The sequence below is a fragment of the Podarcis raffonei genome, chromosome 12 (genome assembly GCF_027172205.1).
Source record: "Podarcis raffonei isolate rPodRaf1 chromosome 12, rPodRaf1.pri, whole genome shotgun sequence".
NCBI lineage: Eukaryota > Metazoa > Chordata > Lepidosauria > Squamata > Lacertidae > Podarcis > Podarcis raffonei.
This window is the reverse complement of record NC_070613.1, coordinates 22,120,584-22,132,603: the sequence shown is the minus strand read 5'-3', so window position 1 is coordinate 22,132,603 and position 12,020 is coordinate 22,120,584. Positions and strand designations below refer to the sequence as shown.

General features: G+C 46.7%; 1 protein-coding gene across 11 annotated transcripts in view; it reads left to right on the top strand.

Annotated features, from left to right (window-relative positions):
* The first annotated feature begins 3,102 nt into the window (after positions 1–3,102).
* Positions 3,103–12,020, top strand: part of KIAA1217 (KIAA1217 ortholog) — a 367,324-nt gene continuing 358,406 nt past the window's right edge. For 3 of the 11 annotated variants that reach the window (XM_053359230.1, XM_053359238.1, XM_053359232.1), the window contains exon 1: positions 3,109–3,450. In XM_053359230.1, coding sequence (XP_053215205.1) covers positions 3,375–3,450 — 76 coding nt within the window. In that variant the 5' untranslated portion in view covers positions 3,109–3,374. Of the gene's footprint in view, positions 3,451–12,020 lie in introns of all 11 variants that reach the window. The other 8 variants (XM_053359234.1, XM_053359228.1, XM_053359249.1 and 5 more) reach the window with 6 other exon arrangements.

Sequence of the window (12,020 nt, the reverse complement as noted above, 5' to 3'; positions counted from 1 at the left end):
GCTGCGGCTAGTGTCCAGCAATGCTGATGCAGGCCCTGCATATATGATAACGTGTGTTTGCAAACATGCCATTTCATGCCCAATACTGTATTTCTCAAGTTATAACATGGGAAAGGCCCCTTGAAAGATGCAAACTGAAGTGTTGGGCACGAAGGAACTTCCCTTAAATAGCGGGCTAAATTAGGCATAGATGGTGAAAGGCTCGTGGGCAATCCGGTCTTGTTACTCAGCCTGCGTTGCCTTGTGCTGCCCCCCTGTGGTGGTGACTCACCTGAGAATGTGAAAACCTTTGGAGAGAGCGAGCCTGGTGCCTGCCAACGGTAGTGCCTCTTTTCAACATCGCCACCATCATTATAGAACTCTGTGATAACGTTTTAGTGTTTGACATCTGCTTCCTTCCACTTTTAGATGTAGCGTGTGGAACAAAGGCCTCTGTGACTGCCCACATAGCTCTTCCTTGCACACACTGTTTGAAGCATCTCAGCAGAAATGACTTCAGACAATTGCTCATTATAGGTTTAAATTTCTTCAAGCAGCATATAAGGCACTAATTTCTACATGTCGGCAATGCCTGAGTGATGAGCGAGACAGGGTATTTTCGAGCATTTATACCTAAGAAGCAGCTGCCACTAAAACCAGCCAGAGTCTTGCTTGAAGAAGAGAAAGACCAAGAAGCCTTTGTATGTGATTGCAGAAAACAACTCCCCTACTTGTAACTGACAGATGCAACTGACAGCTTGTCTTTCCCCGACTGAAGGAAGGGCAGCCTCAGCATCTACCCCAAGTGGAGAGCAGAATCACTACCAGCACATAAAAAGAGGCAGCAGTGGAACAAATGGAATCAGACTTTAGAGGACTGACCCTATCTTTGTGAGAGGGCAGGTGCTTGGCATACAGAAGGTCCCATGCCCTTTCTTGACATCTCCAGTTAAAAGGACCAGGTGGCAGGTGATGACGAAGACCTGTGCAGCAAAGCAACTGCCTTTCAGGATAGACCAGGGATGGCAAACTTCAGCCGCTGGGGCCAAATATGCCTCTCCCTGGTCTGTCTGCCTAGCCCTTAGGACTCTCCCCAGCGTCACCTTCCTTGAGTGTTTTCTCCCAGCTGGAACGTGTCCTTGAACTGTGAGAATGCCTCTTGCTTGCCTGGAAGGAGGATGTGGTGTGTTTGTTTGTGCATGTGGAATGGCCACTTTTCGTTTTTGCATGCTGGATGTGAGCATAAACTGAAGAGTCTCACACACTGTTCTGCTCGCTTTTGCATCTGGCCCTGCCTGCTCCTTGGTATGGGGCCTCTGGAAAGCTGCCCCATGTGGTAATGTGGTCCTTGGGGTAGACAACACTGGGCTAGGTGGGCAGTCTGACCTGAGATAAGGCAGCTCTCTGTGACATGAGATTCCCCAAGTTTATAAATCCTCTTGGAATTAAATGCACTGGAGTTCCAAACTTGGGAACTGAAGTGTGGGAGCACAATGCAGTCAGATGCAAAGCCCCTCTTCAATTTCTGCAACAGTTGATTCCTGCAGCTTATTTGCAGCTGAACACACGCCTGTACAAGTATTGTAACCAGTGTTATCCCCACCCACCAGATTTAGATGAACTTTTCTTCAAGTAAAACTCAAATCAGTTCACAACATGAAAACATACTATGCAGTCAGCAATACCAACCCCCCCCCCCCCAAATGCGGGTTCCCTCGCCTCAGCCACCTTTGCCACACTCCACTTTTATGGCATGCTCTGAAGGAGTGCATTTGATGGCCACTGGATCTGGGTCTAAAACAAACTTCAATCTGGAGAAAATACAGTTTTCTCCACAGGAAGCAGAGGGACAAGGGGAAGAGCGAATAAGCCCCGAGCAGCCAATAAAAGCAACTGGATTTAGTGGACTAGTGACTGAAGGATGTCTGGCTATGATTCAACCTGGGAACCAGATCCCTGCTCTGTCCAAAAAGTTTCTGCCTCTTGTAAAATATTCTAAATTGTAGTTGTTTACTGGGCTCAACAACCAGGAGACCTTTTCATGCTGATCACCAGCAGAAAGTCTGGTCAGTGGAACATAGGAAACTGCCTTATATTGAGTCAAGTAATTGGTACAGCCAGCTCAGCATTGCCCACACTAACTGACAGCTGCTCTTCAGGGATTCCAAGGAGGATTGTGGACATCCAACGATGCGGGATGCTGGGAGATTCAAGACTGATAAAAGGCAGTCCTTCAGTCAGTGCATAAACTCAGGAGGAAGCAATGGCAACCAACCTAGATGGCATTAAAGGAGAATTAGACAAATTCATGGAGGAGATGGCTCTGCTCTGGTTCTACAATTGAAGGGCAGCAGTGCAGTTGCTGGAAGCCACAGGAGCGGGGAGTGCTCTTGTGCTCGAATCCTGCCTGCAAGTTTCCCACTGGCTGGCCACTGTGAAAACAGGCCTACATGGACCAATTGGCCTAATCCAAGGAGGCTCTTCTTATGTTCTTGGGTCTCTCCCAACCTTAGTTGGAGATGAGGAGACTGAACATGCAACCTTCTGCTTGCAAAGCAGAAGCTCTTCCATCGCAGGATGTTCTGAAGCATCTCTAGGAATAAGGACGCTAGACTAGATGGATCCCATATCCAACATGGTGCCTTCCAGCCCTTGTTGGACTACAAGTCGCCACAGCCCCTTGCCAGCATGACCAGGGGCTGATGGGTGTTGTAAGGCCAGCAAGGAGGTCAGGAGGTCAAGGCTCCATCCGGCGGGCCACTCCCTCGCTACGAAAGCCCTCCACCATTACCAGCCGGCTGAGCTCCCTTCCTCTGAACTTGAAGCCAGAAGACCCCTTCCTCCCAGAGAGGCCGGCTCCCGGGCCACCAGGCGTGGGGATTGGGCGCCGGCCCGCCTTCCCCCGGGGCCGCTCTCTCGCCCTCGGAAAGGGGTGGGGGGTTGGCGCGGGGATGGAGGTGACGCAATGCCTGCAATCCCGAGGAGAGCTGCGCAGCGGCGGCCTGAGCAGAGGGCGCGCTCCGAAGGCGAAAGGGAGGCGCCGCTGGGGCTTCTGGCGCGCGTGCGGCTCCGCCCCTGCCGGCCGGCCGAGCTGAGGCGAGGGGGCTGAGGCGCCTCCTATCAGCAGAGCTCTGCGCCGCTGCTCCAGCCCGCGCGGCTGCTTGCAGGTGAATTGAAAGTCGTTGGCGGGGAGGGAAGGACACAGCCGCCGCCGCCTCCTCTGCTTCCTCCTGCCTCTGCTGCTGCTGCGTCCTGGTGGGGCAGCTGAGGCGCGTGAAACCCGCACCCCCAGCCGAGCCCGGCGGCGTTTCTCCTTCTGCCGCTGCAGGGCAGCTGCTGCGCTGTGCCCGTGCCCAGGAGGCGCCCGCCTCAGGGGAGGCACCGGCCGGCCAGGCATGTCTTCGCCGAGGGGCTCCCCGCTCGCCAGAGACCTCGACGGAGCGGGAAGGACAGGCAGCCTCAAGCGCGCAAGTAAGTCTCCCCGAAAGTTTAGCCTTCGCAGCCGGGGGTGAGGTGGGGTGGGGGAGGCCGTATGGTTTGCTGTGAGATAATCTGCTCTCCTCATAGTTTCTGGGTTAGGATGACTCGGCGGCAGTCTGCACATGCTCAGAGGCGCGCTTCTCTTTATTGCTTCACCTTTCCCGCGCCTTAGAAATAGAACCCCCTTTCCTCTAGCCTATAAATGGTGCCCCGGTTAGTACCAGCTGCGGAACTGAGCCCGCGTCTCGCAACCTTCCTGCGTGGCTAGGAATGGCTCGAGGCTCATGTCTTTCGTTTCGACGGTTGGAGGAAGGACTTCACTTGCGCCTATGGATAATGAGAAGCCGTCTTGTGTTTCCATGTCCCCTAAGCTTTGGGGAAGACTGGCTAGAGTGGGTGTGAGGAGCATGTCACCCGTGGGTGTGGAAGGGGATTTCTCGGAGCAGGAGGGAGGCTCTTCCAAGTCCGGTTAAGGAGACTTTGAGGCTGTAGTCTTCTGTGCACTTAAAAGTGGGAGTACATCCCATGGAACACACTGGGATTTGCTTCCATTTAAGCGTGCTGTAGGATTGAGTTGTGTGTGCTTCAGTGGGTGATACCCACACAAATGGGGGTGGGGTGGGGGGTTAAGGGGACTGGTCACTCTTTTGTGCCACTTTCCTTGATCTCCCCAAACCATCCCCTTGCGAGAGCATTCTTGGTTGTGGGATAACAAGAGACTTTGACATATTAACTGTGTGGTGAGGACTGGGAGACTGTTTCTGTTCTGTTCAAAGACCCCCCCCTTTTTTTTTTTGCATGGCAAACTTTACTAGCACTTTGGAAGGGCAGAATTCTAAGGGTTGGAGAATGCGGTATGTGTGGGTCCTGCCCCCCAGGAGTCAACCAGGTTTCAGATTTGGTTTTTGCACCCCTGCATTTCAATTGCTCATTGCTGTCCATCCATGATACGGTCATGGCCATCTAGTGTGATGCTGATTTTGCTGATCTTACCTTGGGATTGTTCACTATTTCCTTTTTTCTCCCGATCTTTCCTCTTCACCTCTGCACCCATCCATCATCTGCAAGGAGGCTAATTTGGGAGCCAGTGGTGACCTTGGAGCATTCTTCCTAGCCAGTAGACCTATAGAACATGCACCTTCTTTCTGGGCTGCAGTCTTCTGCTTTGGGCAGGGTTCTGGCAACCTTGGACTCTGGATTCTACATGCATTATTTATATGTATGTATGTATGTATGTGTATGTATGTATAATCTTTCCCTGGGACCAAGTCCTTCGCTTCAATGCTTATTCCGCTGTGCGTTTGGCTCACGTTGCCCTTGAGCAAGGGATTTGGATTAAGTTGCCCAAACTTCTTTCTCCTAGGCAAACTTCACCGCTTGTGCTCTGTAGTTGGTGGCTGGCTCCGACTGCAGCGAGTTAAATGCTGCTGCTTCTTGCCCCGTGGATATATGCTGAGCTCTGCAGAAGGACCTGCTACAGCAGCAGTTTGCATTGGCAGATAATCTTCTGGACTTGTTCCTTGTCTGATGCAGGGGAGCAGTTGCCTGAATGATGGGAATTATAACCTTTGGTTCTAGGCAGCCTTTTGGGAAGGAGAGGTAATTTAGGTACCTTTTGAGATTAACACTGTTTTAATTAACTCGAGCAGGCTAATCGCTGGGCACAGGATTGGTTCAGGCTGTTACCTGAAAATGGGGAAAAGGCATGCTAAGAATAGTGAAATAATACTGTGTCCTTTTAATTGGGTTGCTTTTTTATACTCCAATGACTTCCTGCCTATAATTTGAGACCCCCTTTTAGCCTCTAATAAATAGTAGCTACCCTTGAGAGATTGTTTGCATCTGTACACCACGGTTGGAAGGCTCTGTAATCATAAATACTTTATTGTGCAAAATTACCCTTCTTATTATAAGATGCATGAGTTGCTGCTGCTGCTGCTGCTGCTGCCACCTCGCAGAATGGAGATCAGTGTTTCCTTAGGTAAATTTGGGATGAGATCCATGTCTGTATGATTATATGTACCTTTTATATGTAGTACTTTCTAGCATACTAGGTATTTTGCAATCATTGACTTGCATCCTAGGGGTGGTTAACATAAAAATAAACTCTCAAAAGGAAAGTTCTCCTCTTCACTACAATACACAAAAATGATAACATTTGCAGAACGCAGTCACTGCTTCAGCCATAAAAGCAGAGATTAAAATCACAGAGGTGATGAGCCTCTCCTTATTTTTTCCAGGTGTCATCAGGTGCTAAAAAGATAACAAATGCAGGGTCAGGCTAACTTCCCCAGGGAGAGAGTTACAAAGCCATAATGCAGACCCTATTTCTGGCTACCACCTACCTAATGTCTTGATGACTGGGGAACACAGAAAAGAGCCTCTGAGGCAGATTGCAAAGCAGGGCTTTTAAAAAAAGGAAAATGTAGAACTGCCCGGTGGTACGTGGTTACAATTTGCATGCAAAACACACACTGCTGTGACACACCTGTGTGTTTTCCTAGTCTATGCGTATGCGCATTCTTGCCACCACATTTAGAAACCTACGTAGAGTAGGATAAAATCCTTGGAGCTGGAATTTGACAACACTAATACAGAAGAGTGTTATACCTAGACACAAATGTTTCATGTAGCTTTGACCCCAAAAAGTCTTTGTTAAGAATGCCATATTGGATATTATTGGAATCATTGCTCTTAGAATATTAACACTGACAACTTCGCAAGGCTTATCAGGAAAGGGGGGGGTCTCCGTGTTCTAGAATTATTTCCTTCACATTAGAAATATTGGTGAATACTCCATCAAGCAGTCTTTCTCAGCCTTGGGTCCCTAGATGTTGTTGGACTACAACTCCTGTGATTCCTAGCTAGCATGGTCAGTGGTCAGGGATGATGGGAGTTGTAGTTCAAGAACATATGGGGACCCAAGCTTGAGAAAGGCTGCTGTAGAGGGTAGCAATGGAGTCTGTTGGGAGTGTTTTTGGCAGGGGGAGGTGAAATGGTCATGCTTGATCAGGGTCTGGAAATCTAAGGGAGCTTGGGCTTCTTAATGTACTTTTCAAATTGACCTCATACACTTTTTACATCACCTAACATAACACAGCTTGCAGTTTAAAATATTCTTATTCAAATGTTCTTACTCAAATGCTCATTTTGTGTATGGCTGCCCATTAAACAAGGGCTTGGGCTTGCTTATATGTAAGAAGGTATTTATAGATTGTATAGGGCTTTACTATACGTGTGAACTGAAACAAAAAAACTGAACTGCTTTCTATTTTCAAAATACAATAAAACCTTATAATAAAGTAACACAAAACAGTACCTATACCAGTGCTAGATAATTCCCAGCTTAACATAATCATACTAAAATCAGAATGATCTAACTCTTAACTGATAAAAGCCATAGTAAAAAATTGGATATTTAAACCTATTTACAAACCTCAAGAAAAAGAACCTGTTTTAACTCTGTTGCATCCCATAGCTGTGAGGCCATGAACAAAAAGGCCCTGTTACCACCCTTTCAGATTGTACCCAGAAATGAACCAAGGGTCTTCTTCTAAAAAACTGGCTTGATGCCTTCCATTTTTCCTGCTCCTAGTCAGTAATGCGTATGTTGTATTTTGAACTATTTCTGTTTAAAGGCAGCCCCCATGCTTGATAAACTGCAGAACGAAGGAGCATTTCTGCCAAGAGGCGGGTAGTAGACCAAACAGGAAAGTGGGTGGGATTCAGACTGTGTGGAGTGTGGGCTGAGGGATTGTTATGTTCATGTTGGCTCACCTACTTCATTTATTTATCACCAGCTCTATAATAACGAAGGGCTGTAGCTCAGTGGTAGAGCAGGTTCCCAGGTTCAATTCCTGGCTTTTCCAGGCAGGGCTGGGAAGCACTTCCCATCAGAAATCTGTTTGTTTGCCAATATACAACAGCTGTGTGAAGCAAGGCAGCACAACTGTTACTCCTCTGCTTTTCTTAGGCCTACCAAAATGTCACTAAGCTTTCAAGTTCTCCAGAGTGCTTTATTAGGCTATATGGCTGGGGTCAGCATATTCAGCAGGGGGCCAGTCCACTGTCCCTCAGACCTTGTGGGGGGCCGGACTATATTTTGAAAAAAATAATAATGAACGAAATCCTATGCCCCACAAATATGGGGATATGCATTTTAAAGTGGCTGGGGAAGCTCAGCCAGATGGGTGGGGTATAAATAATTATTATATTATTATTATTATTATTATTATTATTATTATTATTATATAAAAGCACACATACTACTCATGTTAAAACACCAGGCAGGCCCCACAACTAACCCAGATATGCATTTTAAATAAAAAGACACATTCTACTCATGTAAAAACATGCTGGTTCCTGGGCCGTCCGTGGGCTGGATTTAAAAGGCGATTGGGCCGGATCTGGCCCCCGGGCCTTAGTTTGCCTATCCATGTTATATGGCATACTAATTCATGGAGAGGAGAGCGGGAATAAGTTGACTGATGGTGAAGCCGTAGGAACTTTTGTTGCATTTTTATTGGCCTAGTAAAGATACTGCTCTAAAATGGATTTTTCTTCTTTTTAATGGGCTAGAATGGCTACCCTTACTTCGTGTTCCCCTATTTCAGCCATATTCAGCTGAACTCAGTGCTCTATTTCTCTCTGTCGCTAAATTCAGCACTACCCTTGTCAGCAGAACACTCCCCTGAATGACTGTGCCCCGAGGTACCCTACCCAGAATGGCAGGAATATAAGCCAACCATCCTGGAAGGTTAGCAGGAAATCGGTTTAACATAGGATAGCCCCCCAGCAGCTGTGACAATACAGTTTTCTATCAGCAGAACTTCTTATTCTTTAAATATCCACTTAGTTTCAGGTTTGTTGGGCTTTGCACCTCACTTGTGACGGGCATTCTATTCACAGGCAGCAACCATTTTGCAAGGGCCCAGTTGATGTGCGACCACCGACATGTGCGTTGTTTTCAGACCTGGAAGGGGGTGGAACAGGCTTACATGTGACCACTGACACACACCATGACCCAAAACACAACCCCTGCACAAACAGGGAGTTGCCCTGTCTTTGTTTTATACACCCCACCGCTTCTACTTGTTCTCTGGGCGACTTACAAAAAGTCAAAACGACAATAAGGTAACATTAAAAACTAGTTACAGAAAGGTAGCCGTGTTGGTCTGCCATAGTCAAAACAAAATTTTTTTCCCCTTCCAGTAGCACCTTAAAGACCAACTAAGTTAGTTCTTGGTATGAGCTTTCGTGTGCATGCACACTACTTCAGATAAGTGTGCATGCACACGAAAGCTCATACCAATAACTAACTTAGTTGGTCTTTAAGGTGCTACTGGAAGGAAAATTTTTTTTTATTAAAAACTAGAACATTAAAACACCACCATTAAAGGGCAATGTAAGGAAAGGAGTCGGTGGAACTAAAACGAAAAATCCAATGCAAAGTGGCATAAAAGCAATGTAAAGAGATTTAAGAAACCTGAGATAATAAAATCATTTGTTTGGCTTTGAAACAACATCAAGGTAGGCACTAGGCAAATCTCCCCATGGAGGACATTCTTCAGTCAGGGTGCCACCACTGAGCAGGTCTTTCCTTCTGCAGCTACCTGCCACATTTCAAATGGCAGGGACATTTGATTTAAAAATAATAATACAGTGGTACCTCTGGTTACATACACTTCAGGTTACATATGCTTCAGATTACAGACTCCGCTAACCCAGAAATATTACCTCAGGTTAAGAACTTTGCTTCAGGATGAGAACAGAAATCGCGCAGCGGCGGCAGGAGGCCTCATTAACTAAAGTGGTGCTTCAGGTTAAGAACAGTTTCATGTTAAGAACAGACCTCCGGAACGAATTAAGTTCTTAACCTGAGGTACCACTGTAATGAGTAATTCGTTTTTTTAAAAATGATGGTGCGGAGGGGTGGTGTTCTTAGGTCAGGATCTTGTGGATACATCCAAATGCTCATGTATACAAATACGCCAGGTCTTCCACAGCTTTGTAACCACAACTCCTTGCAGTTCATTGGGTGCTGCTTCCCATAATCCCAACCCTTTTCGGGTGTAGGAAGGGGGAGGCCTGACAGCCCTCTCTGATCAAGTGTTTGTGGTCTTCGCTTCAGTGCGTGTTCACTTTTCCTAATTGAAACTACTTCTCTGTCCCAAAGGCTGCATTTCTGAACAATCGAAAGCTTCCCTCACTCATGTGTTTCTAAACAAGTCTCTCTCTCTCTTTCTCGTTTTTATAAAGGAACTAATCTCATTGCATGTAGCCCAAAGGTTTCGCTAAAAGGGTAAACACAGTGGATGTTTATAGAAGTAAGAATGGACAAACTAATAATGTGGTGATGGCTGCTGTGTTAGACAGCTTTTGAATGCGTTGGGGGAGAAAATCACGAAGGCAGGCCTACTGTCAAAACCGTACATCCTTTGGCAGCTGCTGAAGGCCCCACAGGTGCTTAACCCCTGCTCTGAGTTGCCATGCTTAGCCTGTTTGTCTTTCCCAGACTGCTTTTTGACAGTTTAAATGGTGGGCTGCTTGCAGCCACTGCTGCAGACTGTACAGTTGCTGCCTAATATAGCCACTGGAAATCCTACCAAGTTGGATTTTGCCTGTGCCTCCTCCAGCCTGGCACCAGCCCTGAATGAAAGAGTACATCTCCACTGCTTTGATCCAGAATAGCTAAATGGAACTTCCATCTACAAAGGCAAGTATGGGGAGCCCTTGAGCCTGCTGATGTTGTCGAACTACAATTCCCATCATCCCTGGCCATGCTTGCTTGGACTGATGGGAATTGTAGTCCAGCAACCTCTGGAGGGCCAAAGGTTCCCAAAATGTGACCTAAAACAAAGTGAATTGGTTTTTTGTTGCCCCATCATAGCTACTGCCTTAAAAGTATTTCCAAAAGATTGAATTACTGAATTGACAGGACTCTTTGGAGAACCTGGTGGGAAAAGATTTGACGAGTGTGCTGCGTCACCAATCTCGCAGCTCAATGTCTGTACCCACCCAACTCCCTCAAGGGAGAAGCCCAAAGCAAGAGGTAAGAGGAAGTAAGATTGGAATACGATTGACTGTGTTTAATTAAAGAAGTAGATTTATTAAGAACATGCAGGATGCAACACTGCAACCCACCTTGGGACTGACAGTTATGAGAAGCGTGGGATTGATTATATTTTTTTTAAGAAATAAATTTCAGTCACTTAAACAATTTGTACAATTTGACTTAGAAATTTTTACAGACTACTAGCATGGGCATGTAGATCATGTGCTGCAGTGGATCCCTATTTTTTAATAGCAACCATCATCACCACCCAGGCCAGTGAACATAGTGGTCAGTTTAATGCAAATTGGAGGTTGTATACTGGAAATCGTAACAAACAGATGAAGTTATCTAGAGGCATGCAACGGCCACAGATCTGATTTGTACCCTAATTTGGTACCTTGTAAAGCCCCCCCTCCATTGTTGAGTGTCATATGGGCTGGGAAATTGGTTCAAGTCTTCTCCATTTCTCCCCCATTGACTACCAGGAAGTAAAAGAATGGCTATAACTTCATTTCCTTTTAACAGAAGAAGGTGAAATGTGCAGATATACTAACTCTTCCAAAATGTATAAAGCCCGCCAAACTACACACAAATATGTCCAGGTGTTTTTGTGCTGGGCAGCCTTAAAAATATATTTTCTTTTTTTAAAAAAACCTATAGCTTTTTAATTTTGGGTCAGAATTGGATGAAATTCGCAACCCTAAGGGAATGAACCCTGCCAAGTTTCAGAAGGATGACTACAGCATTTTTCCTGCAAAGGCAGCAATTGCAGTCTGAGGATACGTGTGTGTGGGAAAAGGAATAAACGAATCTGTTCCTCGTGTTTTGTGGACAATTGTTCTGCAAATTGCAAGCATGAAAGGGGTGCCCTGGCGAGAAACCTGCTGAATTACAGGCAAATAGGTCCAGGGGCATTTGTGCTAGGAACTTTTTAAAAGTTGATTTGTAGGTGGGAAGAAATAAAAAGGGATTGTTTTCCAGGGAAAACCATTCCCTTTGATTACAAGCTTGGCCAGTTGGCCTGAAAAGCTTGGCCCTTTGCCCTCTCCCCATTCTGGGGCTTGCTCTCATTTCACCCATCCTCTCTCCTTGGCATTGTATGGCAAGCTTAGAGAGGTTAAAGGTAAAGGTAAAGGGACCCCTGACCATTAGGTCCAGTCGTGACCGACTCTGGGGTTGCGGCGCTCATCTCGCTTTATTGGCCGAGGGAGCCGGTGTACAGCTTCTGGGTCATGTGGCCAGCATGACTAAGCCGCTTCTGGCGAACCAGAGCAGCACATGGAAACGCCATTTACCTTCCCGCTGGAGCAGTACCTATTTATCTACTTGCACTTTGACGTGCTTTCGAACTGCTAGGTTGGCAGGAGCAGGGACCGAGCAACGGGAGCTCACCCCGTCGCGGTGATTCGAACCGCGACCTTCTGATTGGCAAGTCCTAGGCTCTGTGGTTTAACCCACAGCGCCACCCGCGTCCCTTAGAGAGGTTAGTTTTTTTTATTTATTTCAG